Genomic DNA, 27,853 nt, shown 5'->3' with positions numbered 1-27,853 from the left:
GGTTAGTGCCCAATCGCTCTTCACAGAAGTTAAATCTAAGTTAGTGATCAGTCATTAACTTTTAATTTGTTCGATAAGAACTTGATTATTTCCACAGCTTTACGCCCAATTGCTCTCATCAANTTTAAATCTTGATCATCACGCTCCTCTCGAAGCCGTTGTTTAAAGAAATTCCAAATCTGCCAAGGTTTTTCAGAACCGTATAGATCAGATTGTGGAATGAAATAATCAATACCAGGAATGGGTTGGTTTGCTATCTTCTTGTAAAGATAGCAACCCACCAATTCCTGGCTCTAACAGAGTCTCTTTCATAACACATTACTTGGTGCTCTTACCATTAAGGTTTGGAAAGTAAAAATTAATAAATAAAACAAATTGATGATTTTTAAAATTAATATTTATGGGATAAAGTTTTATTTGATGAAGATGGTTAACTGGATACAAGGGTAGCGTGATGAATTACCAATTTAATTTATAGGTTAATTGGCAAGCTGTAAATTTTACTATCAGAATCCTGCATATGTATACCTACCAGGATACACACCTTCAAAACTAATCTAATATATATATGCTAACAAGTTATTAAGTATTTGCAAGTTAAAAGATGTGGTAACAATTTAAAGTATAAATAGTTATTTCAAACAACTTTAGATAAATATTTTATTTTATCTTAAACTTATATATATATATATATTACAATATACAGATAATTATTATTATGTGCAGATAACTTTCTTAAGATAGTAATTAGAAAAATTATAATTTATTATAATGTAAAGTTTATTCTTATAGGATTATAATTTTTGATGATTATATAGAGATTATTCATATATAATGTATCACGTAAAAAGTGTTAATATATATATATATATATATATATATATCTGACACAGTTTTGAAAAATGTTGTCAGCTTTTTTTTTCTTTCACTACCCACTTCTTATCTATATTAATAATAAATTAAGATTCAATTTCCCTTCATATTTCATGCATTCACGCCATGCATTTCTTAAAATATTAAAATATTAACAACTCTCAGTCATATAAGTCGTATTCTTCATGTAAGGGTCATAATCAAACTCTTAACAAGATTAAATTCATTATAGAAATCGTTTTGCTACTTAAGATATTATGAAAGAAATCAGTAGAAGGGAGAAGGAAGCTGGTATTATCCCAAAACCAGATATAGATACCTTTATGAAGGTAAACAATTCGCAAGAATTACTTTTCTCTATTATTTTCCAACTTATAATAGCGCGCAGCTTGGCTCATTTTCCCTTTCATGGGTCTTCCTGATGACAACTTCTGTACAAACAGGTTATATCAGTTGAAGGATTAAAAAAAACTCTACAGACAGAATATATATTGAAGGTAATTCTAATTGACAGAAAAAGGTTCAACTTTCTACAGGCTCCTCCTACTCCTAGATTTCCTCACTCTAATTCACAAAAATCCTGTTACTGATTGATACATTTCAGATCCTCGGGCTGGAAGTTTGTGCTGACACAATTGTGGGGAATGCAATGAAAAGAGGAATTTCAGGTGGTCAAAAGAAAAGATTGACAACAGGTTGTGTAGATTGCATAAGTACTCTTAAAATTTGCCATTTAGTATATATTCTACCGGAATTCACCATAGATTGAGTTAAGTTAATGGCAATGTATGGAGTTAGATTTGAGGAGACCAATTGCAATATAAGTTATTTTTCCTGTTATCTTATAAACTCTGCTTGATATGTTTCTCTACCAGGGGAAATGATAATTGGTCCATCAAGAGCTCTCTTTTTGGATGAAATATTAAATGGCTTAGGTAGATCCACCACTTTTCAGATTGTTGCCTGCCTGAAGCACTTGGCATACATAACTGCTTCAACCGTTTTGATATCACTTCTGCAACCAGCACCTGAGACTTTTGATCTCTTTGATGACATTATCTTAATGGCAGAAGGAAAGATTGTGTACCATGGACCTCGTAGTAATGTTCTAGAGTTTTTTGAGCATTGTGGTTTGAGGTGCCCACCTCGAAAAGGCGTTGCTGACTTCCTCCAAGAAGTATGTGTCCTTGTTTAATTTTTGTGCCATGTTAATAATAACTGCCTTAAACTGATGTTCTGCTTTGGTTTTGGTTTTTTTTTTTTTTTTTTTCTTCTTTTCTCTTTTGCTGCTTAGGTGGTTTTTGAAAAGGATCAAGCACAATACTGGTGTCACAAGCATGTTCCTCATTCTTATGTTTCTCTAGAAAAATTTAAGAATATATTCAATGAATTTCATGTGGGACAGAAACTAAATGATGAATTGTCAAGGCCTCTCGATAAGCATAAGTGCTACAAAAACATTTTGTCACTTAATAACTACTGGCTGAGAAAATGGGAATTATTCAAAGCATGCCTAGCTAGAGAATGGCTTCTGATGAAGCGTAACTCCTTCATTTATTTGTTTAAAACTGGACAGGTATTGACTAATTATGAGAACTATTTCTGTGTTTGTAGAAATTAAACAAGTTCACACCTGGCTGTTTTCACCATGCAGCTTGTGTTCATTGCACTGATAACAGTGACAGTGTTCTTACGAACTCAGATGAAAATTGACTTTTCCCACGCGGATTACTACATGACTTCCTTATTTTATGCTCTGGTTAGACATTTGTGCAATGGGGTTGAAGAATTGTCACTGACTTCTTCTGACTCCCAGTCTTCTACAAACAAAGAGATTTCTGCTTCTATCCTGCATGGACTTATTCCATTCCAGCTATCATTTTAAAGGTTCCATTTTCATTAACAGATGCTTTTGTATGGACAGCTATTACCTATTATGCCATTGGTTACTGTCCTAAACCAGAGAGGTCAGTTTTATAAGTCTTGAATTAGCTATTGCTCCATGCAAACAAACAATATATTCTATCCCTTCATAAGTCCAAGCGTTATCAATTATTGTCAGGTTCTTCCGTCAATTCCTCCTTTTCTTCATGGTTCATCAACTGTCAATATCACTTTTCCGTTTGATTGCTTCCATAGTCCGAAATCCATCCGTCGCGGCAATCTGTGCCCTTTCATCCTTCCTAGTGATGCTTCTGTTTGGTGGCTTCTTACTTCCACAATGTAAGAATGACTTACAGTAAGAATTCTCAAGATAGGGCACTGATGATTGTATTCAAAATTATTTCTGTAGACTCAAATGAGTTTTACAGATTTTATTAATCCTTTTTGTTTCTTTAAAAATAAAGAATTGTGCTTAAATTTTGAAATAAATAGACTCTCGGCAAGTCAGGTCGACCTAATAGGCGTTTCCTTACTGCAGCTTCTCTACCTGCTTGGTTAGGATGTGGTTTTTGGTTTTCCCCTTTCGCTTATGCAGAAATAGCTGTTTCAGTCAATGAATTCCTTTCCCCAAGATGGCAAAAGGTGAAACTACTACTATTAATTAATAGAGCAGTACTACTCATGTAAAGTTTGTTTTTATTAGGATTTTTCACATCATTCATCATATCATTCTATCAGCCATATAGATTTCAAAAACCTGTGTCATATCAGTTGTACTGACAGATGATTAGAGAAACGACAGATTGAAATAGCTGTAGTATCACAAAAAAAAATTTGATTGGAAATTGTCTATTACAGATTTCATCTTCAAATACTAAAATTGGACATCAAATTCTGAACAAACAAGGACTGAACTTCAGTGACTATTTCTATTGGATATCAACAGAAGCATTGCTTGGATTCTGGCTCCTTTTTAATTTCGGATTCATTTGTGCACTGACTTATTTGAAATGTAAGTTAATCCTCTTCATCAGACATTAGAAGAAGGAGAAAAGTTAACAGAGTAAAGAATCAATTCTTCTTGCACTGATCTTTGTCAGTTGAAAATGAATTTGTGCAGCACCAGGGAGATCCCGGGCTATCATTTCTCATGATAAGCTATGTTGCTTAAAGGGAACGGATAATTTGAGCAATACAACTAAGGGAAACGAATTTCCTTCTGTCATTACTATTGAAGGTGCTGTAAAAACAAGTACTACAGGTGAGAAGCTGCATTTCTTAAATAGATTTATGAAAAAATATGTTCGACATTTAGTAATTATTCAGCTCACAAATAAGATAGATTAGTTTCTAGTGTTTTGATGATTGCAGTAATAACAATGAAGTTAATATTACAGGAATGGTTTTGCCTTTTGAGCCCTTAACATTAACATTGAGAATGTGCAATACTTTGTTGATACTCCCAAGGTAATTGCAATATTTATGATATCTGATTTCCCTAGAATGTTGTTGGTACAATTTAAACTGATCAAAACTCTATGCATTTCCCAGAAATGGAGAGATCGAGGTTTTCCACTAAAGAAACTACAGCTTCTTAGTGATATTACTGGAGCATTTAGACCTGGAATTCTTACAGCTTTGATGGGTGTTATCGGAGCCGGGAAAACGGCACTGATGGATGTCCTTTCTGGAAAAAAGACTGGTGGTATTATAGAAGGGGAGATAAGAGTTTGTGGGTATCCTAAGGTCCAAGATACACATGCCAGAATATCAGGTTACTGTGAGCGGACTGATATACATTCTCCCCAGATTACTATTGAAGAATCAGTTAAATACTCTGCTTGGCTCCGGTTGCCAGCTCAAATTGATAGACATACAAAATCTGAAAGACGTCTTGAAACTTTATATAAATACTGCATGTAGTTTAATCATCAAATTCGATTATTTTTTGTCTTGGGAAAAATTATATACTGAGATATCCTGTATATATATCTGAGGTTTGAAGAAGGCAGTCCTCTTAGACTGTAAGATCAAACTGGACTATTTATTGGACACTTCACTAATCTTAGAATCAAAAAGTTAGCAGGAACGGAATATTCTAGATCTCTAACACCAAATATATGATCACTTAATGTGCTTATTTTTACTACAAAAAAGCTTTTCTCATCTTACGTTACAATTTAAGTACAATAACTAAAAATCAAAATAAGACCTCCATGCATTAAAAACTATGCCTGTACATTGAAAATAAACTGCTGCTGAAATTTTCAGTTAACTCTGTTATTTAACAGGAATTTGTAGCAGAAGTTCTTCAACTGATTGAACTTGATGAAATCAAAGATTCTTTAGTTGGAATCCCTGGTACTAGTGGTATATCAAATGAGCAGCGGAAACGGCTTACTATAGCAGTAGAGCTTGTTTCTAATCCATCCATAATATTCATGGATGAGCCCACCTCAGGTCTAGATGCCAGAGCAGCTGCAGTCGTCGTCATGCGAGTTGTAAAAAATATTGTCCATACAAAGAGGACGGTTGTTTGTACCATTCACCAGCCAAGCATTGACATATTTTAGGCATTTGATGAGGTAATTAACTTGGATAGAAGGATGTTAGTTCTTTTTTCAAAAATTAAATCTTCACGATGTTCCTTCATTTTTTTAAGATGATAATATGCAAATTATATGTTTATGGATAAGAATTAATCTCCAGGTTGTAAAAAACAGAAAGCCAAAATGTAATGGGTTTCCAATCACAATCTCAGAACTTTGCCTTAATTTGCTCATTTCCACTGATATCTAAGATGTTCATTTTGTTAAGAGGCAATTATTACATGGAGAGAACCATAAATTGTAAAACAAGTTCTGCTGAATGGCCAACTATAACATTTTCTTCAGAAATTTCCCATTGCATATTCTGCTGGATATTCCAAATTTTTTGTTTTTGTTTCATTGTGTAAGTCTATAATGACCGGAAGTCGAGGTTTACAACAGTTGAAGTATGAAGAATATCATAGAGTTCGTTACCTTTTTTGTTTTAAATGTGGCAGTTGATTTTGATGAAAAGAGGAGGAGAAATAATATACTCCGGAGAGCTGTGTCTGCATTCAAGCAAGCTTAGTGAATATTTTGAAGTAAGCTTAAAAGCGAGAGCAATATTTGAATTTCCATCAGATTCTCTTTCTCTGTTTAACCAGTTTGCTATGCTAGCAATTTCTTTATTTAGTAGTTAGACATTTGAATAAAGAACTCCACAGGCAAACGGCAGAAACAAAAGCTGTCGACATCATCCATAGGCAATGAATAAATGCTAACATCTAATACTATGTACATTATGACAGGGCATTTCTGGGTGCCAAAAATCAAACATAACTACAACCCAGCAACATGGATGTTAGAGGTCACTAGTCCTGCTGCAGAAGCTCAACTGGGTTTGGATTTTGCCCTTCTCTATAAAGAGTCTCACTTATTCCGGTAAGCTTTTCAGTGATAAATATTCAGTGGCTTGTCAATATGTCAAGATTTTGCTCTTATTGATACTTAATAATCAGTTCTGACACAAGTTGAACAAGAAAAAAGCTTTCAGCAGGCAGTGTTTCTGCTCTCTAAATTTTCTATATGAAACAAAGTGACATGCATTCCAATTTTTCTAGGAAAAACATGGAACTAGTCAGAAAATTGATCCAGCCAGCACAAGGTTCAAAGGAACTACATTTTTCTACACGCTTTCCACAAAATGAATGGGAGCAATTTAAGGCATGCCTCTGGAAACATCACCTCACATACTGGAGAAGTCCCAATTATACCTTGGCACGACTGGCGCTTGTTACCATATCATCTTTTTTGCTTGGAGCAGTTCTATGGCAGAAAGGGCAGAAGATGTAAGCCATCTTACAATATTCTGGTTTTACATATTTTATAGCCAGTACTCAAATGCCATGAATCACACAGCTTCCTAGAAAAGCTAAGTCTTCATCCACGTCAGTATGATTATGTTCTAGAGGTCATACTAGATGACTCAGAACAGGTTTACATTAACTGCTTTCAAAAGCCAGCTTCTTTTTATCAGGGCTGATAACAGCAAACACAAAGAAATAAATGAATTTTCTAGCCAAGGCCCCAAAAAATTTGCATAGTCTAATAAACTTAAGCTAAGCACAATTGTTGGTTTTATGGCATAAAAAATTTAGAAAAGTTTAATTCAAGGTGGATATATTTAGTGGTGCAAAATATCCAACTAGCACATTTATGTCCTATTGATGACCATTCACAAGAGTTTACTGCAATCACATCTCATTTCCTTTTTCTGCAACTGATAAGTTCTACTTTGAAAAGAAAATCCACATTTGTATCATGATCACAAACTAGATTGAGGAGCTTTGTGCAGAAGTAAAAACTTTGCGGGGGAAACAGAAAAGGGAAGTGGGGATGGAGTATATCAGGTTATCTCTGCATGCCATACTAGTTTATTACATTTCAACCTAAGTAATGAAATTCAGGTTAAATCTATTGCATCATGTGAATAATATGTTTTAATATCTGAAGAATGCATTGGCCATGAAACATGTAATTTACTTGTGTATACTGAGTGGCCAACCACAAAAAAAAAAAAATAAACTTCTTATTGTCCCCTACAATGTAACTAAAAGCAAGTCAATCCAAAAACAGGATCTAGAACTTTTTACAGCACAATGCTGGGGGTTCTTTATGAATAATCTAATTAGTGATTCTTGTTCTGTAGAGATGGTGGGCAGGATCTTCTTACCATATTGGCATCTGCATTTATTTTGATGCTAGTCATAGGAGGATCCTAACTGTTCATCTGTTATTCCATTCTTAGCTACTGAGATAACTGTTATCTATAGAGAAATGTTTACTGGAATGTATTCCTCATGGGTGTATTTAATGGCACAGGTCAAAAAGTTCATAGATCACCTGTTACTCCCGAATGGTCAATATTTAATTTTTAATCATATTGACTTGATTATGACCACATTATTTGTATTGTGCAGGTGATAATTGAAATCCCATATGTTTTCCTTCTAGCTGTTTTGTTTACAGCAATCACATATCCAGCAATAAATTTCTACTGGTCATTTTACGAAGTATTTTGGTACTTCTATACAATGTTTTGCACACTGCTCTTCTTCAGTTACTTTGGCATGCTGCTTGCCTCAGTGACCCCGACTTACCAAGTGGCTACGGTATCTGCAACTTTCTCCTACACCATGTTCAATTTATTCTGCTACGGTATCTGCAACTTTCTCCTACACCATGTTCAATTTATTCTCAGGGTACCTCATACTTGGACCAGTAAGGACACTTATCTTCTCTAGCTCAACATTGTGCTAAAAAGTTATTAGTCTAGCTTTTCTAACAAACCTATCAATTAAGTTTATGAGTTGCAATAGGCTTGGGGCCAAGGGGTTTGCTCCCCTTGTAGTCTCAGGTTTGAATCACAATAACGATTGCTAATACTGTTAGTCACGGATCGCAAGGCTTATCCTATTTCAAAAGCCTTGTTCGAGATCGGAATATTAGTCAAGGTACGCGTAAGCTGACCCGAATACCCTCAGTAACAAATATATATATATATAAGTCAAGGCATGTCATTCATCTTGAAAACCTCATTAAGTTTCATGGCGCTTCATCAGTTTTCTGACAAATATTACATGAACATATGACAACCCATGAGTTCCTCAGATCAGTTGTTTTCATACAGATGCCAAATTATTTGGAACTATGATGCAGATTAAAAATTCACAAATGTTGCACACTCCTGATTGCAGAAAATACCTAAATGGTGGATATGGAGTTATTGGATTTGCCCAACAGCATGGTCTGTAAAAGGTATTCTTACTTCGCAATGCGGAGATATAACAGAGGAAATCGCAGTGTATGGAGGGCGCAAAGCGATCAATGACTTACTGGTTATCGATACGATGATTTACTTATTGTAGGTCTTGTACTTAAGTATTTCCACAACTACTGCAATTGCTTTGCATACGCAATGGCAAAACTGAACTTCCAGAAAAGATAGAGACATGCTTCTCTCTCAGTCCCTAAACCTTCTAGTTTTGAACAATCTCGTTTCCTGTTTATTGCATGTATTCTTAAGAATTTCCAAATCATTTTGATATTAGTTATATTTTTTAATTCAACTTAATTCATCATATGTAGTCAACTTTTTTTTTTTTTTTTTTTTTGGACATGCATAACTTATACTGTTCTATCTAAATACAATCAACAACAATAGTTGAGTTTTGTATTAATAATATATATCCAGCACCTCAAATTTACAGAATCTAAAGCAACTCTAACAACAGTTAATACCAAATCAACAACTTTAATAGGTTTTCATGATTTCAGTAATAAGTTTGTTCACGTATTAATACAGGATGAGAGGTTGCTGTCTGTTGACCAATTCAGAACACACCAAAACATTGTTTCATTCCCCATGTGTTTTTCCAGTTCTATATGCACAGCCCAAACCAGGGAAAAAAAAAAAAAAAAAAAATTATGTATACAAACCAAACAAACAAAAAATGGGGTTGAAAAAAAAAAAAAAATTATATGTGCTTATCCAGTATAACATGCTACATCTTTATATTTTCTTTCTCATTGATAATAGCACTAATTTTCGTATAAATCGTATCTCCATTCTCCAAGTCTCCTACTAAGATAAATGACACTTAAGAACTTTCAGTGTATATTATGTAAAACTCCCTTATACCACATAAATCTAATTGACCAAGCCACATTCCAAGTTCACGACCACAAGGAATTATTACCATCTGAGAACCAAAAACATGCATTTATTCTAAAAGAGGATACCCCAATTTCATAAGGTGCAATTCCAAGACTACCTTGCAGCCTAAACCCAGTGCTTGCACAACACAAATCAGGAAAATTACGGCAAGGAATGAAAGGAGCAATTTATTTGTCCTTTTGGTTGTACAATTTGATAGTTCAAGATTACAGTGAATCAGTAAGATAGGAAATTCCACAGATGGTGTATGGGGTTGCCAAGCTTCATACACAGGTTGAGAGTCAGAATTCAAGAAGAGTAGAAATTCAGTTCAAAAACCCTATACACCAAGACAGCTTTAGGACATGACTATCATGAAAGAAGGTGCTTACTATTCATCCACCAAAACTTTAACAGTGATGCCAAATTAATAGCAAACTGCTTTTTGATCAATGTGCATGTGCTTACAAAAGCCATACTAAAAAAATAAATTTAATAAATCAAATAATATCATCATACAGGTTTTTGAGCCATGTTTGGAACATCAATTACAGATAGAGTTGAAACTAATACCTCTTATCAATTGCTTGAGCTACCAAGATCAAAGTCCATGGTGAATCATTCAATAGTTGGAATTACAGAGGCACACAATTTCAAGAATAGGAAAGGTACCTACAAAGTACATAATTAGAAGATAGACATATACAAATAGTAACCAAAAAAGCTAAAGGATCAGAAGAAAAATATATTAATAAAAAATATACATACATATGTATCCATATAAGCTGAAACCTGAAACTAACAGCCACTAACTTGTGAAAATTTTAATTCAAATAATGTTAAATTACTACTTTTCTATGCTTCTTGATCCTCAACCTTCCTACAACTTTCTGCAGGATAGTCATTGTAAATAGTGAACACTTCTATATGGCGGCAATTTCACACCATCCCTCAGCCTGAGTGGTAGCTACTCTTTCTCATGTTTTGAAACAGGGATGGAATATAGAAATAGTGGAGGTAGCATGAAATCAAATCATCTGCCAGGACCAAGTAGTTTAAGTCATTAATTGTGGACTTGACTATTTGTACGCAATCGTAAAATAGTTCTTTAAGTGGAAGCATATACAGATGTTTATATAGGTGAGTCTGAATGAAATCTGAATTTTCTTTCAATTTATGAGCTAAGATTGTCCTCAATGATATTAGTCGCTCCACTCCATGTAAATTAGAATTTATTTTCTTTTAATCACCCTCGTTGCATGAATGAGTGGATGCATACTAATTACAAAAAGTTTATCAGTAAGTGAGAGCTAATGCAATTGAATTTTGGATTGGATAGTAGTCAGTAGACAGTTTACATTGGAGATAATGTATGAATATAAAGGAAAATTCAACTCAAGTTTTTAATGTAATATGAGCCAAAAAAAAAAAAAAAAAAAAAAATTTACTTGTCAACTTCAGGCTCCACTCCACGTGACACTAAAACATCAATAATTTTCTTCATCACAGCACCATGTCGACATGGATGTATGGATGCTGCTTCCCAGGCAAGTGAGGATGGTCTTCGATGGTTACCTGTTATATAAGATTTACAGGGAAAAAACACATTTCAACAAAAATCTTAGATATATACATATGAAGTCACATTCAATGAAATAAATGAATGAACAACAAATGTCTTCACCACAAACAGTAGAGCAGAGAAATTTAAAAATGGTCCATATTTTGGGAAAGATTTTGAAAAGCCTATATCCTCCCGCCCCTCAACCCACAATAATACCTCCACTATATTTCAAATACGAAACACGAGATTCAAATCCATCTCCAATTGTTGATTAATACTCAATATTTTACTAGTAAATAACGTTATGTATTAAACATTTTATATGAAAATTCTAGTGGTTTCAGAAAAAAATGACACGTTTGAGGTGCAAGCAATATTTAAAAAAAGTAATGCCCCAAGACCTAGTACTTTGTGTCACAGCTTAAGAAATTATATTTAAAACAATATATTTGAGGTGCAACTAACATATGCCTTATCTGCATGATCGAATAAGGTATTGACATATTATGCTCTCAAGAACAGAACCCAAGATTTATTTTGCAACTAAGAAAATAATATTTACTACAGTAAAATTAATATTTTATCAATAAATCTTTCATGGTTTTCTATCAAAAAAATAAAGTGAAATTAGTAAACAATAATTTCCTAAATTTAATCTTCTCTATGATTACTCAAATTTGGGTGGCTTCAAATAATTTTAATCCCTCATAAAAACAATCGATCATTACCATTGTCATAAAAATTTCCTAGGACACAATACAAATCAGCCTCCAGTATTAAGGATAGAAAAGACTATGCTATAGCTTATTAATGGCTGATTTTTTAGTCATTGAATGAAATAAATGAAAAGCCACAATAAGAATACTCCAGTTGAAATTTTCACCGGCCACAGAACTCTTAAATAAAAAAGCAAAATTGTTAAACACACACAAAAGCCTCCAATCTCACCGTTTTGCGTGCATGGTCTTGACTAACGTCTTCAAGTACAAGCTCAGGTTGCAAAAGCATCCTTGACTGTGAAAACACCAAAAAAAAAGCTCAACCAGGTCAAATATAATTAGCTCAACAACTGAATTTAGTCAACATAAAAATGCAGATCAATTGTTTTCTTATACAACTTGATATTGTGTTAGGTTCAATTTTGTAGATTTGAAAAACCAAAATAAAGACGGGAAAAAAAGGAGCATCAGGACTGTGTTTTGGAGCAAAACAAGAAGAATTCATATCCCCAAGGTTAATACATATATTGTGAAGCATTCGTGGTAATACAAAATGTGTCACTGACTATAAGACGTAGTAGGAATCTTTTTTATTGCAAGTTTCAAGTCAAGAAGTAATTTATGCTACAATTGATTAGCCTTTACCGATTTGCAAAAGGAAGAGATGAAAACAGAGACAGTTTGAGAATAAAGGCAACTTGTCTCAGTTGAATGAGAAGAGAATCCATATATATTGACAAATACGATACAAATTAACTGACAAACCTCATCATATCCAGTAAGCCAGACACGAGGAGTTTGATAATATTTGTCATACCTGAAATAGATCATTAGCAAGCACATCAACAGTTAAATGACATTGTGGATTACACAATAATTTTACATCTTATCAATACATTTGGTCCTTCCAACATTCACAGGATGTTTATAAGCGAGAGATGAAGATAAATAATTTCAAAGGAATCATCAACCCATTCACCAGAAATCTCTCACATTGGAGATTTACAATTATTTTATGATTCTCATATTCGGTAGAAGCGGAATTAGACATGCATATCATCCAACATATAAAAATAAGGAAACTTTACTATCAATTCATCTTACGTGATGCTGACATCATAAGTACGAGTCCGGAGAATGTTATCATCATCAGGTTCATGAGCAACAAGATATGTAGGCTGAAGTGTAGCCTGCATTAATAGAAACAAAAAAAAAAAAAAGTTTCAGTTTTTTCTTCATATTAACTCACAGGTCAATAAATTTGGCCCCCTCTGCGGCATTCAAAAGTAAAATCAGATTACAACTACAGGTTCTTGAGGAAGCTATAAAATGATACTCCATTGGATCCAAAGGTCCATAGAAATTGCTATTCAACATGAAGAGGGAAGCAATGAGGGTCTCTTCTCAATAATCGTAGAGGAAGACCACTAAGAGGTTCCTCGAAGATAGAGTAAGAATAACCAGACCAATAATACAATAATCAGATACAGAGCAAGCACTCAACATGTGATGAATTGCCAAAGAGATTTTATTACATCTAACACAGCAAATGATGATTCATCATGGCAATCATCCATCTTTTAATAACCACTAGAAATTTACTAGAAAACAAGAAATCTGATATAATTAGTGTTATTTCACGTATGAAACCTATGACATAAACATAACCAGTAATGACTTACAGGATCTGCTTCGATTAGGCTGTTAGATTCTTCATACTCAGCCATGTCAGGAATATCTTCCTCTTCTTCTCCCCCAAAGTGGTTAGAAATAGATTGATGAACGTTACTATTCATGCTGATTTCTAGGGCCTCCATGGAAGGCAAGTTGTCATCATCATCCAGTTTATCTAGAAAAAATGAGAACAAATCAAATGGATAACCATAAATCACAACACACTCTGCATGCAACAGGACTAGGTAGAAATTTATGTAGATTGAAGAGTTGTCAGCAATTGTTGATACATATACAGAAGACATATGATAAACATTTTCCAACACTATGATTGATATAAATATTAGGGACCCATTATCTGACTTCTATATTAAGAAGATATTTTGGGAAAATATGTCATGCAAGAGCTCCTCATCCAAATGTACAGCTACTTTCACTTTAAAGATGTTAAATCTGAAGCCAATCCAAGTCATAAACATTGAAAACAATAGCAAGCATTGACAAAGATTTTAACCTCTCTTAAGAAAATAGAACGGAAACACACAAATTCATATATCAGTGTATGACATACAGTGGAGATGCCAAATCACACCCAATCAACGTCCACATTTCAAATTCCTTTAATTCCCTCACTTTCTAGGCAGCCCTTTTAATAGAAAATTTTGGGGGTTGTAATTCAACACGAGAGACAGGCAATGCCACCTCCAGAACTATTTAAAAATTTGGAACCACTAAATTCTCCAAACACATACACTGGTTGCCAATAGTTTCTTCTTACACTTTGGAGCAGCATTCAAATTTAAATTTGACACTAGACAACTACTCTAATCAGAAATAGTACCTTTCGGTTTCCCATGAGTCGCCAGCCACCCATCATTATCTTCATTATCAACCAAAACTTCACCTCCAGCACCTTCGTATTCTTCTTCTATAGATGCAGCTCTTCTTAGACATGGCACTGAAAAGCGATATCTTGATCAATTATTAACAACATAAACACAAACACAAGCTCATTCAGAGTACATTTCATCCTATATTAACCTCAACAAAATTTCTTTATTCAATCATAACTTATATTAAAAAATATAAATTCCCAAACATTTTTGCGCTGAGTAAATACCAAATAAGTTACTCCTTTGCATATTATTGCTTGTATTCAAAATTTACAACGATACAATCGATTTGATATTCGTTGCAAATTAAAGTTGATTCAAGAAAAATAATGTAGAAATTTACCGTTTCTAGTAATCAAAAACTGTTTTTCCGCTGGTAAATACGACTTCCTCTTGCTCGGCTCGCCAGATTCCCTAACCGAATTAAAAAAAAAAAAAAAATTTGACGGAACAAGAATCGATTATAATAATTAATGAAGTCCAGTTAAATTATTAATAAATTAAGAATACCAGGACCACGTAGGGCACTTAGAGACGAGATTATCGCCGGCAAGAATGAACTCGCTAACGCTAAGAACGCCTTTTTCTTTGAAGGCAGAGACGGTCCGAGGAGCGGTGATTCTCTCAACGGTTCCTTTGAATGCTTCGTGAATTCTCTGTGAGAGTACCATTTTTCTTAAACTCGAAATTGATTAGCAGAATAATTTAATAAGGAGGAATCCCTAATCCGAATTGCCGAGGAAAGGAGAAAGGTAAAGTTTGTATTTTGTTGGAAGAAGCTTCAAGTTTCGATATTTTATATTTATATATTCTCACCCATCTACTTTTTAATGCGAGAAGGATGGAATATCTCCCAAGAAAAAAAAAAAGGACTGTTTAGATGAAAATTATTAATTCAAATAAATAATAGTTTTGACTATATTATCAAAAATTAATTTTTTTTCATTAAATGATAATTAAGTGAATAATACTAAAAGTAGAAACTAATTCATATAATCTAAATTTTTATAATATAATTGAAAGACTTAAAATTAAAGATAAATAAGACAAATTAAAATCCATTGCTACATAAATCTTTTATTATAATTTGTATAATAATTTATTTTTTTGATAATCGAAAATGTTTGAGTCAGCTTACGCACACTTCAACTAATTCTCTGATAACTTGAAACTATTGATCAAGTAAGAGTTCCAGTTGTTTTTGTATAATAACTTTGTATATATAATATTACTCTTTAAATATTTAGAGTTATCATAATTGGTTCAAATTAACTTATACAAATTGATATTTTATAATATAATTGAAAGACTTAAAATTAAAGATAAATGATACAAATTAAAGTGGATTGCTACGTCAATTTATATAGAATAATTTGGATAATAAGTTTGTACATGAAAAAATAACTCGTTAAATATATAGAGTTATAAAAAGAGAAACTTCAAATTCAAATAATTGCCAGCACATTGATCCTAAAAACTTCAAATTCAAATAATTGCCAGCACATTGATCCTAATGTTAAAAACAATAACGATTTGTAATACATTAAACAGTTGCAGGCTAGATACTGAATATTACAAATACAGTAAAACTTCTCTATAGTCATAATGGTGGGACTAACTAATTTTATTACTATAAGGAGGTTATTATTTAATAGATGTGTACTTACAAAAAAAAAATTATTTTATTATTCATATTTTAGTAGTACAGTATTAAGATTTAAACTTATGTTTTAATTGTATTAGGATTTCAAATTCAACGCTTCAATTGCCTACTTTTGTAACGGATAGAAGATCATGTCTTAGAACTAACAAATATAAGTGTCTTTGATAGAATTATAAATGCAGTTGCTGCATGGTAAATTGATATGAAATCACAGATAATTGTCAATTGTTTTAAACATTGCAAGATTAGGACTTCTGATGTCGATAAATTGCAAGTTACAAATTGAGTGGAGGAAGACAAAAATAGAAAGGAAATAATCACGAGTATGATAGTACAGAGATACAAAAAATTCCGTGCCAAAAAACTCTAAACATACTTGAGATGTTAGAAATATTTTGGCTTTAATAAGAAGATGTTTATGCTAGTGAGTAATATATCCGTAAGTTAAAAGATGTGGTATCAACTCTAAAATATAAATCATTGTCCCAAACAATTTTAGATAAATATTTTATTTCATCTTAAAACTTTAATGTAATATAACATATATATTTTTACAATATAAAGATAGTTATTACTATGTGGAGGTAACTTTCCTTAAGATAAGAATTAAAAAAATTATAATTTATTACAATGAGAAGTTTATTCTTATTTATAACTATCCCAAAATGGGAATATAATTTTTTATGACTATGTAGAGTTTATTCTTATATAGAGTATCACTGTAGAAATGTTATACTGTATTTAATATATAATTAAAATGTTAAGTGAACATTGTAATAGTGAAAAAATATGGCTCTCTGGTTGGTTTTTGGGAATACTATTATTAGTATTTCCAAAAAAGTTAAACAGGAAAATGCCCAAAAACTCACAATATGATCCAATATTATTTAACTTTTTTTAAACCCCTTAAATTTGTTAATTTAATTAAATACCCCTAAATATTTTTTTTTCGAAATTGCAAAAACACCCATAAACCCACATTATACCAGATTCTGGCCATCACTGCCGGAAGTTGGTCAGAATCTGATATAATGGTGCACTATCTGCTAAATCTGGCCAGTAGTGCGCCGATCTAGTGGATCTGGCCTGAAAAGGCCAGATCTTTGGCCGTAACCAGATGTCAACGACTTGTTGACCATCAACGATGGCCGTCTCTTTGGCCGGCAAAGGCCATATCGGCACACGATTGGTAAGATCCAGCCAGTCATGTGTCGATACGACGACTTCAGCCACCCTCCGGCTGTGATTATTCAATGGGTGGGTTGGGGGTATTTTTGTTAACTTTTAAAATTTTATTATAGGGGTGTTTAGTAAATAAACAAACATAGGGAGTATTTTTATTAATTTCTAAATCCTACATCGTAATACCAGCTCAATTCAACTTTTTTTAACTTTTTTCAAAAAACTTTTCAAAAAAATGCAAAAACATTTTATGACCATATAGAGTTTATTCTTATATAGAGTATCACTATAAAAATGTTATACTGTATTTAATATATAATTAAAATGTTAAGTGAACATTGTAATAGTGAAAAAATATGTGTCGGAGTACATAGAATGACATACGGACATTCTTATCTTTTGGCTTATTCTATGATTTTGGATCATGTTTACTTGTCGGAATTGTATTGAAAATTAAAGAGAAATGGAAAATGATAAATTTTCAAATAGTGAATCAAGTATGGAGTGAATAATGATTCAATTATTTACGTATAAAATTGAATGATGAGGGAATGGAACGATATATGTACTAAATGACAAAAATACCCTCAACATTAAAATATTCAATGTAAGTTAAAAATTATTATTATATTTTTTAAGTAAAAAAACTATTTTTTTTTTTTAAGTCAAAATGTAATAGCTGATCAACTATAGTCAATTCCAATCAATGGTGGTCAACCATTGATCAACGTCGGTCAACCACCGGTCCACTGCATTCAACTATTCAACAAATATCAACATTTACAAATACCCATTTTAATAATCACCAAATTATAAAATAATAACTGTTGAATTAAAAAATCTTTAAAAGAAAAAATAGAAAATTTTAATTCAAAATAGTGTCAGAAAAGCAATTTCATTGGATCCCCTACCCCAAGAATTAATCCTTTACCTATTTTTTATGAATTAATCATTTAAAACTGATTAAGTTTGAAATTGGTTATAAAATAATCAGATTTATAAAAGAATCATAAAAGGTACCTAGTAGCTTTTCAAAATCATATATTATTTCTTAAACTAATTATATACATGTACAATATCAAAAATACCCTTGATTCCTTGAACAATAAATGCAAATGTTATTTGAATTTATATTGATAATTTATTAAATTACTATTGATTAAACAATTATTTTATAAAATTAAAAATTAAGAACGAAGAGTATGAAATAGTTGCTAGAACACCACCGGTAGTACCCGCTAGCGCCTGTCGTTGGTGGCACATTTGGCAACATTACTGGCATCAAAATGTGGCCTATCACAATGCCGAAAGTTGATGGAATCACCTGTATCACATAGATCAGCTTTTACCGATTATTTTGATGTTGGTGGTGTCACTGGACATGCCACTGACCAAAGTTTCTAGCGACCACCATTGGTGGTGGTTTGGCAACTCTTTCGATATATTTTGATTATTTTTTTATATTAGAGTTGTCTTTATTTAGAGTTAAAGATGTTTTGAAGATAATTGCACTAATTACCGAATAACTTATTAATACAATTTTATATTTACAATTTTTATCAGAGCTTCTACATGAATAAGAAAATACTAGTTTGCATATGTAATTTATATATAGAGCAAACGACATAATCCCACCCAAGGTTTGCCTTAATGACCCTTTGCCACCCAAAAAGTTTCAAAATATCACCTTTCCACCCAAAGTTAATATTCCATTACTACCCAAAGCTGATTCCAGTGGCAAAAATTCTCTTCGTCATCACCATTCAAACCTTTGGTTTCCTCTCTACAAAACCTCTCTCATTGTGATATCTAATTTCTCGCTAATTACAGTCTACCGCAAAGCTAGAGTTTCCTGTTCTTAGTTAATTTTTGACTGATTCTGGCGACGAATACTCTATCGGTCACCACCATTTGATCCACTAACCTCCACTAATGTTACTTTTATAATTAATTTTTGTATTTTTATAACCAAGTGGTCTGGGCCAATTTATGCACATCTCAACTAATCCTTGTCTTCCTAGGGCTCATTGAACACCCTACAAACCCAATGTTCCAAGGTAAATCACAAATGCAGTAGATGACCCCAAGATAGTTTGAACCTAGGAAGTCAATAAAAGGAGCAAACTTTATTGACTGCCAAATCAATCTCTTGAGGTTCAATTAAAGACTTTTTCTGAACCACAATTAACCAGAATTATCTAAATGTTACTTTTAGATTGTATGGTTGAATTAAGTTTACTTATGACAAACCTAAAAAAAAAAACAAAAAATAAAAAAAGCATTTAACTCTATTCGACCATGATAGAAAGAAACAGAAGAATAAACAAAAGCAGAAAGGAGTGACTGAAAATGTTGGATTGTGTTCCCGATTCTTTACCAAAATTGATCAGAGTTTCCAAAGCTAGTATACTTATAATCTTATTGTTGAGTGAAGCTTCAAACGCTGTCGTTTTGAAGATTTATTAAGTGACAGATCTCAGCCTTTGGTTTTCAATCTAATCCAACGGTGCAAATGAGGCCTTGAAGTCAACATATATATAGCTTAAATTTTCACATAAATGCAAAGCAGCCTTTCATCCTCTCTATTGCATTTTTCATCTTTGCTAGGTTTTCATTCTTAGTTTGGTTAATCTTCAATTAGTGTAATCTGTTGCAGTTTATTGGGTAAATTGTGAGTAGAAGAAGTGTTAGATTCTTCTGATTGGGACGCTTGTAGTAGTTGTCTTTTTTGAGAGTAGATTACGGAAAATTGAAGGTTGGATGATTATGGGTTTTGAGTGGCTGTTCTTGATTGAATTGTAATCTGTAATTGGATTGATCCTTATAGTGCATGAGCCTCCATTTTACTTGGAGCTCAACGTGGATGTAGTTTACTCCTTTGGGATAAACGAACCATGGTAAAATTGGCTGTGTTCTTGATTCTTTATTCTTTATTGTTTGTGTTGTTTCTTGAGTGTTTGCTGGTTGTGTTTGATAGAGGAATAGGTTAGGTTGAGTTTGATTCATTCTTAACAGTGGTATCAGAGCGAGATTAGGGTTTTCGGTCTAATTTGAGTGATTCTTGAAACCTAGGGTTTATACAAATTGGGGGTTTCGGTATAATCAGTCAAATTAGAGGCTTAGGGTTAAGAAAACCTTAGATTATCCAGTCAATTTCTTGAAATCAGTTCCAAATTCGATCCTAACTAAATTAGGGTTTCTTCTGTGTCAACCCTAAATTCAAACACCAGCCCCAAATCTAAACACTATGACTAACACACGAGTTGAAATCACCCAATTTGATGGGAAAATTGATTTCAATAGTTGGAAAAAGAAAATGAAGGCCTTGTTATCTCATAACAAGGTAGCCATTGCACTGGAAAAGGACGTGACCAAATGGTCAGAGGAGAAACTGAAAAAGAAGGCAGAGCTGGAGGAGGAGGCGTACAATCTGATAATCATGAACCTCTCCGATGCGGTCCTGCGAAAGGTAGACGGTTTTGAAACTCCGACAGCGGTATGGGGTAAACTTGAATCTCTTTATGCATTACAATCTGCTCCTAATCTAGCGTACTTAAAAGGTGTTTTATTTGCATATAAAATGGATAGCTCTAGGACTATTGATGAGAATATTGATGAGTTCTTGAAACTGACCCAAGTGTTGAAGGGTACAGATCAAGAACTCGGAGACTCGAGTTTAGCTATGATTCTTTTGAATTCTTTAATTGAAGATTACCAGGTTGTAAAAAATGCCCTCCAATATATTGGTACTGTCCCAAGCGTAGATTTAATAGTTTCAAGGTTAAAAGCTAGGGAATTAGAGATTAAACTGTAGAGAAGAACTGGTAGTAATCTTTTTGCTAAAAGAAAGGGTGATTTTAATCAGATTAGTAATTCTGTCTAGTCTGATAGTGGGCCTAGGAATAAGAAAAAAGGAAAACAAAACCGTAAGGCCAAAGGAGAAACCAGGAAGTGTTTCTTCTGTAACAAGGCTGGCCATTTGAAAAAGAACTATTATGCCTGGCTTAAGAAACAGAAACAAGGGAATACTGAAAGCAACCTAGCAACCTCTAAGTCCAGTTTAGAAGAATCTGAAGTTTTAACTGTTTCTAAAACAAAAAAGATAAATGAGTGGGTAATGGACTCTGGGTGCTCTTTTCATATGAGTCCCAACAAAGATTGGTTTCAGGACTATGAGGAGAATAGGTTAGAAACTGTCTGCATGGCGAATAATAATGCCTGTAGGGTTGAAGGGATAGGCAATATCACATTAAAACTAAACAGTGGAAAAACTATCAAGTTGACTAAAGTGAGGTACATTCCAGAATTAAAAAGAAACTTAATTTCATTAGGTGTCTTAGATGAATCTGGCTGTAGTTATAAAGCTGAAAATGATTGCCTTTATGTCTATAAGAATAACTGTGTTTTGTTTGAAGGGATAAAAAGAAATGGCTTGTATATTCTGTCTGGATCCTATTATGCTGATTGTTTAAATTCTGCTTTGGTTTCTACTAACTTGAATGTTACTGAAAATGGCACTTAAGACTAGGCCATATGAGCCAAAAGGGCTTGGACATCCTCCATAAGCAGGGCATGTTTGGTAAGTACCCAATTAAACCTCTTGAATTTTGTGAGACCTGCATTATGGGCAAGCAACATAGGTTGAGTTTCCACTGGCTGCCAACTGCTTAGAATATTTGCATGCTAACTTGTGGGGACCTGAAAGGGTCAAATCACACGGGGGTAGTAGTTATTTTCTGTCCATAGTAGATGATTATAGTAGGAAGGTGTGGGTTTTCTTACTTAGGACTAAGGATGAAGCTTTGGGTAGGTTTAAGAGTTGGAAGGTTCTTGTAGGGAACCAAACTGACAAAAGGATTAAAACCCTTAGAACAGACAATGGCTTAGAGTTCTGTAACTTGGAATTTGACTCATATTGCACAAAACATGGCATCCTAAGACATAGAACTGTTAGGAGAACCCCTTAGCAGAATGGGGTTTCTGAAAGAATGAACAGAACCCTTTTAGAGAAGGTGAGATGCCTTCTCTTTACATCCAGCCTTCCTAAGTCATTTTGGGGAGAAGCCCTAAACACAGATGCCTACCTTATTAATAGAAGTCCCTCAAGTGCCATCAGTTTCATGTGTCTTGAGGAAAAATGGAGTAATAGGAAACCTAGTCTAGGACACTTGAGGACATTTGGATGTGTTGCATACGTCCATAACAGTGAAGGGAAATTAGACCCTAGGTCACTTAGATGTGTCTTCCTAGGTTATCAAGAGGGAACCAAAGGGTATAGGCTTTGGGATAGAAGTACCCCAGGAGTCAGAATAATAATCAGCAGAGATGTAATTTTTAATGAAAATATATTTCCTTGCAAAGTTGCTAACCCTGATGCAGGATCAACAAGCATCAATCCCATGAACCAGGATCAGCCTGAGAGAGTCCAAATTGAGGTGGAGCCTGCTGAAATTCAACCTGATTTGGAACATCAGGAAGCTGAAGCAAATGAACCAGATCTGGACCCTGACTTGGAAGAGGAAAATGTAACAGAACCTGCTGAACCCCATCCTGATCCTTTAGCTCAGTACCAGCTAGCCAGGGATAAAAGTAGGAGAGAAATCAGGCCACCATCAAGATACTCCTATGCAGACTTGATTTACACAGCCCTGGTGGCAGGGGCTCAAGTTCAGAGGTCAGAACCCGACTGCTATGAAGAAGCAGTTAGATCCAAAGACAGAGCACAATGGCAAGCTGCAATGGAGGAAGAGATGCTATCCCTTAAGGTAAATGGAACCTGGTCTTTGGTTCCAAATCCCAAAGACCAGAAACTGGTTGAGTGTAGATGGCTATTCAAATTGAAGGAAGGTATAACCTCTTCTGACCCTCCTAGATATAAGGCCAGGTTAGTAGCCAAAGGCTACACACAGCGGGAGGGAATAGACTTTAACGAGATATTCTCCCCCGTTGTGAAATATAAAACCATTAGGATCATGTTAGCCATTGTTGCTCATAAGGACCTAGAATTAGAACAGTTGAATGTCAAGACTGCCTTTTTGCATGGGAATTTAGATGAAAAAATTTACATGAGACAGCCCATAGGATTTGTAGATAGAAACATGCCTAACCATGTATGTTTACTTCACAAATCTTTATATGGACTGAAACAGTCCCCTAGGCAGTGGTATAAACGTGTTGATGCATTTATTCTTAGTATTGGCTTCAATCAAAGCAAATATGAAAGCTGATCTATTATGCCTTATATGATGATATGCCTTCGTATTTGTTACTATATGTTGATGACATGCTTTTAATTTGCAAGTCTAAATCTAGGATAGAAGAGTTAAAGGAAAAATTAAACTCTAAATTTGATATGAAAGATTTAGGACATGCAAGAAGGATTTTAGGCATGGTCATAGATAGAAACAGAAAGCATAATGAACTGAAGGTGCATTAGACTTCATATTTGCAAAAACTGGTGACCAAATTTGGCATGACAGGTTCTAAAGTAGTAACAGTACCTTTGGCTGGACATTTCATGTTAAGTAAGAGTCAATGTCCCAAAACAGATGCAGACTTAATAAAAATGGAAAACATCCCTTATGCAAACGTAGTTGGGTCAGTAATGTATGCCATGATTAGTACCCAACCAGACCTTTCTTTTGCAATTTCCCTCTTAAGCAGATTTATGTCAAACCCTGGTTTTGAACATTGGCTTGCTCTTAAATGGCTTTTTAGATATATCAATAGTTATGTTCATGTGGGCTTGAATTATGGAAAAAGATATGACTCACTTGATCTGGTAGGGTTTGTAGATTCTGACTTTGCAGGTGACAAGGATTCAAGGAAATCAACCACGACATACGTGTTCACCTTAGGAGGAAATTGTGTGAGCTGGAAGTCCCAACTCCAGCCAATTGTTGCCCTATCAACAACTGAGGCAGAGTATGTGGCTGTAACTGATGTTTTCAAGGAAGCTTTATGGCTCCAAGGGTTACTGTCAGAGGTTAATCTGCTGGAGGGTACTATTATAGTCTATTTAGACAGTCAAAGTGCTATACACCTGAGCAAAAACCCCGTGTACCACGAGAGAACCAAACATGTTGATGTCAAATACCATTTTGTAAGGGAACTGGTGGATAAAGGAGTGATCATTCTGAAAAAAGTGTCAATCGAGGATAACCCTTCAGATATGGGAATAAAGGTGGTCTCTCCAACCAAGTTCAAGCACTGCTTGAACCTGTTGCATATTCAGTAAAAGGCAGCAACCGAGCTATGATGAGTAACTTGTGGGTGAACTGCACTGATAAGGTATTTGGTCCTGGTCAGGTGTTGAAGCTTCAAGGTGGAGATTGTTGAGTGAAGCTTCAAACGCTGTCGTTTTGAAGATTTATTAAGTGACAGATCTCAGCCTTTGGTTTTCAATCTAATCCAACGGTGCAAATGAGGCCTTGAAGTCAACATATATAAAGCTAAAATTTTCATATAAATTCAAAGCAGCCTTTCATCCTCTCTATTGCATTTTTCATCTTTGCTAGGTTTTCATTCTTAGTTTGGTTAATCTTCAATTAGTGTAATCTGTTGCAGTTTATTGGGTAAATTGTGAGTAGAAGAAGTGTTAGATTCTTCTGATTGAGACGTTTGTAGTAGTTGTCTTTTTTGAGAGTAGATTACGGGAGATTGAAGGTTGGATGATTGTGGGTTTTGAGTGGCTGTTCTTGATTGAGTTGTAATCTGTAATTGGATCGATCCTTATAGTGCAGTGAGCCTCCATTTTACTTGGAGCTCAACGTGGATGTAGTTTACTCCTTTGGGATAAACGAACCACGGTAAAATTGGTTGTGTTCTTGATTCTTGATTCTTTATTGTTTGTATTGTTTCTTGAGTGTTTGCTGGTTGTGTTTGATAGAGGAACAGGTTAGGTTGAGTTTGATTCATTCTTAACACTTATATATCCCTTTTGCTTATTTAGTTAATTTTACTTTATTTGGAAAAAGGATAAAATTTATATGGCTCAAAGTAACCTCTATTGATTTACGTAATTGGAAGTAACCAATTAGGTTTACCACGAAACCTAGAAATCGATCAAATCCAATTTGTGAAAATTGCATCTTCATTTAGTGTGCGATCAGATTGTATGTAAAATTGATGAATAATATAGCAAAAATAAAACGATGTATATTTATTAAACTGAAAGTTTAAAACCCTCTACATTAATATTTACCCAACAGATAATCCCAGCTGGATAATTCTTCTTCAAACTCAAATAATCCCGTATCAAATTCACCCTCTACTTCCTCCCATGAATCGTAACAAAACTCATAGCTACTGTTACCACTTGCTTCAACACAGAGATCCGGAAGATCAAACAATGCACGATCACTCTCTTCTTCTGATAAACACTGGAACGACGACGACTCTTCATTTTTACAAGGCGCCATCCCATTCTGGCTAGACTCAAACGTGGCAGCGGCAGCTTCAGAAGCTGCAGCCTGAATATCTTTAGGCGCAACACTAGCCGGCCGGGGAAGCCGGTGAGCTAGTTCGGGAAAATTCAGGTGAGCCAAGTGACCCTTTATAGCCAGAGAGGCAACATCATGGGCTCGAGCTGCCATTTCTGCAGTAGGGAAACTTCCAAGCCAAATTCTTGATTTCTTCCCGGGCTCACGTATTTCAGACACCCATTTGCCCCAGCTTCGCATTCTCACGCCCCGATATGTCGGATATTTGAGGCTCAGGCTACTGCTGCACCTTGTTTCATTATCACAGTTATTGATCTCATCATTTTCAATTACGGTACTTGTTTGTTTGGCGCTATTTGATTTTTTCTTTGTAGAATTAGCCTTAGAGTGAGTAATTGTTGATGAGTTGCTGGAGCTGGAACTTGATGAAGTGGACATTTGGATTCAGAATCCGTGGATGATATTTGATTAAATGGTGAGTTTATGCTGAAATTAAGTTTGTAGCCTTTTTATATCCTCTAGATTCGGCGTATTGCAACCTTGTACTGTAAAAAGAATAGATGCATGGTTTTCATACAGATTTGTATCTTGTGTTCATTGAAGTCAATTTTGTATTTATCTTTATATTTTTATTATTTTTTTTTAAAAAGATATGTAATCAAAATACATATATATGAAGTTAAGTAATACTATATATACAACATTTCTCATATAACATTATGTGACTAAATATGATGGATTGATTTTAAATTAAAATTAAACTTTTACCCAATCATTTTTTACCATATAATGTTGTATGTGAAATATTATTTTATGAAGTTAATTTGGTAGGATCGCGTTATTAAGGTGATCAAAATACTTTTCTAGTGGGTGATATTGCCTATTTGCCTGCCTACCCTTGTAAATCCAAGTCACAAACCATGTCTACCCGATGTAGAATAATCATTCAATTTATCTCATTAGATTGAAAAGATGTTTTAATTTGCATATGAATCTAATAGTATATAAGTATGATCACGATGATCCTTACATTTATTTTGTCGGACATCCTGACTAAAGAATTATTCTGTACTGTATATATATATATATATCGTTAGTTCTCTGATTAGGACGTCCTAATTTTAATTTTGTCATGACCATGTTTAGATATTTATTCACTCATTAGACTGAAATCATATTTTATAATAAGAGTCTAACAGTAATTAAGTTTGGTCTTAATATAATTAAATCAAAAAGTTGGAATATATATAAATATATTCACTAGTCTGGACCATCCTAATATAATTATATCCAAACATTACTTCAATACTGTTGGATCCACTCATTTAACTGAAATAATATTTTACATATAAGGATCTAATAGTGAATATATGTGATCCTGATATAATTATATTAGGACAGTTAACACAATTCTCTAGTATGGACGCCCTATGTTTATTTGTAAGAACCATGGTTGAATGTTATTGGATTCATCTGCAAATTATCTCTTAGAGTTCAATGATTATGAATCTAGCTCGTAGCATTTAAGTATTGAAAACGATACATGAATCTCGTAGCATTTAAGTACTGAAAACGATACTATATTATTGTAGGGTTTTTTTGTTTTTTTTTGGTTGTTTTATTCAAGAGTAACGAATAAATTCTCTTTAAAATTGAAATGACATTTGAAACAATCAAGATCGCATATAATTGTGTGGTTACCTCACCTGTTATTTATTATCTGGCAATTAAAGCATATTTGAATGTAGCCAAAATATCTATAACCACTTTTTTCACATGCAACTAAACACTCGGCCCTCATTAATGCCGTATCAATCAATAGTTTGGTGATAGAAGGTGAAAGATGGAATATATGGAAAATGATGCTTGTGATACTATAATACGTATATTCATATTTTATAAAAAAAATTTAATCAAATTGAAAACAAGGAAGCTATAACTTGTTACCTCAATTCCTTAGTAACCTTGAAGACTTTTAATTTCAAGAGAAATTAACCAAAGAGTATCCATATTAAGACAAAAGAAGAATTAGGTCAAAAGAGACATTTAAGGTTCTTAGAAATTTTGATTTCTATCCTAAAATTGATATATCATTTTTTTTTATATATGTAGCCTTGTAAACAATTCAATAATTGTTTTGGACTTCTTTAAACAATTCCATAATTGTTTTTGGAGTTATAAATAATTCCATAATTATTATGAAGTTGTTAAACTTC

The 27,853-nt window shown here is 33.7% G+C and overlaps 3 protein-coding genes and 1 pseudogene across 3 annotated transcripts; 2 read left to right on the top strand and 2 right to left on the bottom strand.

The window, feature by feature from the left end:
* The first annotated feature begins 240 nt into the window (after positions 1-240).
* On the top strand, positions 241-8,793 carry LOC116146225 (annotated as a pseudogene).
* Positions 8,794-10,946: 2,153 nt separating this feature from the next.
* On the bottom strand, positions 10,947-15,142 carry LOC116146173 (autophagy-related protein 3-like). Its single transcript, XM_031431584.1, has 8 exons — positions 14,862-15,142; positions 14,695-14,765; positions 14,300-14,416; positions 13,467-13,633; positions 12,889-12,974; positions 12,550-12,601; positions 12,014-12,079; positions 10,947-11,076 (listed from the first exon to the last, which is right to left on the bottom strand). Exons 1-8 carry the CDS (start codon positions 15,020-15,022, stop codon positions 11,005-11,007), a joined length of 792 nt encoding a protein of 263 aa, XP_031287444.1. The 5' UTR covers positions 15,023-15,142; the 3' UTR covers positions 10,947-11,004.
* An 8,619-nt stretch (positions 15,143-23,761) lies between these two features.
* Positions 23,762-24,433, top strand: LOC116146224 (secreted RxLR effector protein 161-like). The gene has a single exon (XM_031431626.1). The coding sequence runs from the start codon at positions 23,762-23,764 to the stop codon at positions 24,431-24,433; it is 672 nt and encodes a 223-aa protein (XP_031287486.1).
* Positions 24,434-25,388: 955 nt separating this feature from the next.
* Positions 25,389-26,075, bottom strand: LOC116146223 (ethylene-responsive transcription factor ERF039-like). The gene has a single exon (XM_031431625.1). The coding sequence runs from the start codon at positions 26,073-26,075 to the stop codon at positions 25,389-25,391; it is 687 nt and encodes a 228-aa protein (XP_031287485.1).
* Positions 26,076-27,853: the final 1,778 nt, after the last annotated feature.

This window comes from Pistacia vera, unplaced genomic scaffold, assembly GCF_008641045.1.
Source record: "Pistacia vera cultivar Batoury unplaced genomic scaffold, PisVer_v2 Contig474, whole genome shotgun sequence".
In the NCBI taxonomy this organism is placed as follows: Eukaryota; Viridiplantae; Streptophyta; class Magnoliopsida; order Sapindales; family Anacardiaceae; genus Pistacia; species Pistacia vera.
Note: the sequence above shows the minus strand (reverse complement) of the source record. Positions and strands in the feature narration are given on the sequence as shown.

What these genes read in the sequence shown, in the direction of transcription:
- LOC116146173 (XM_031431584.1), bottom strand. Translation starts at nt 15,022, where the DNA reads ATGGTACTCTCACAGAGAATTCACGAAGCATTCAAAGGAACCGTTGAG. An exon ending in GACTCATGGGAAACCGAAAG is followed by an intron (nt 13,634 to 14,299) that starts GTACTATTTCTG and finishes CATTTTTTCTAG; the next exon opens with ATAAACTGGATGATGATGAC. An exon ending in AAGACCATGCACGCAAAACG is followed by an intron (nt 11,077 to 12,013) that starts GTGAGATTGGAG and finishes CTTATATAACAG; the next exon opens with GTAACCATCGAAGACCATCC.
- LOC116146224 (XM_031431626.1), top strand. Translation starts at nt 23,762, where the DNA reads ATGGAAAACATCCCTTATGCAAACGTAGTTGGGTCAGTAATGTATGCC.
- LOC116146223 (XM_031431625.1), bottom strand. Translation starts at nt 26,075, where the DNA reads ATGTCCACTTCATCAAGTTCCAGCTCCAGCAACTCATCAACAATTACT.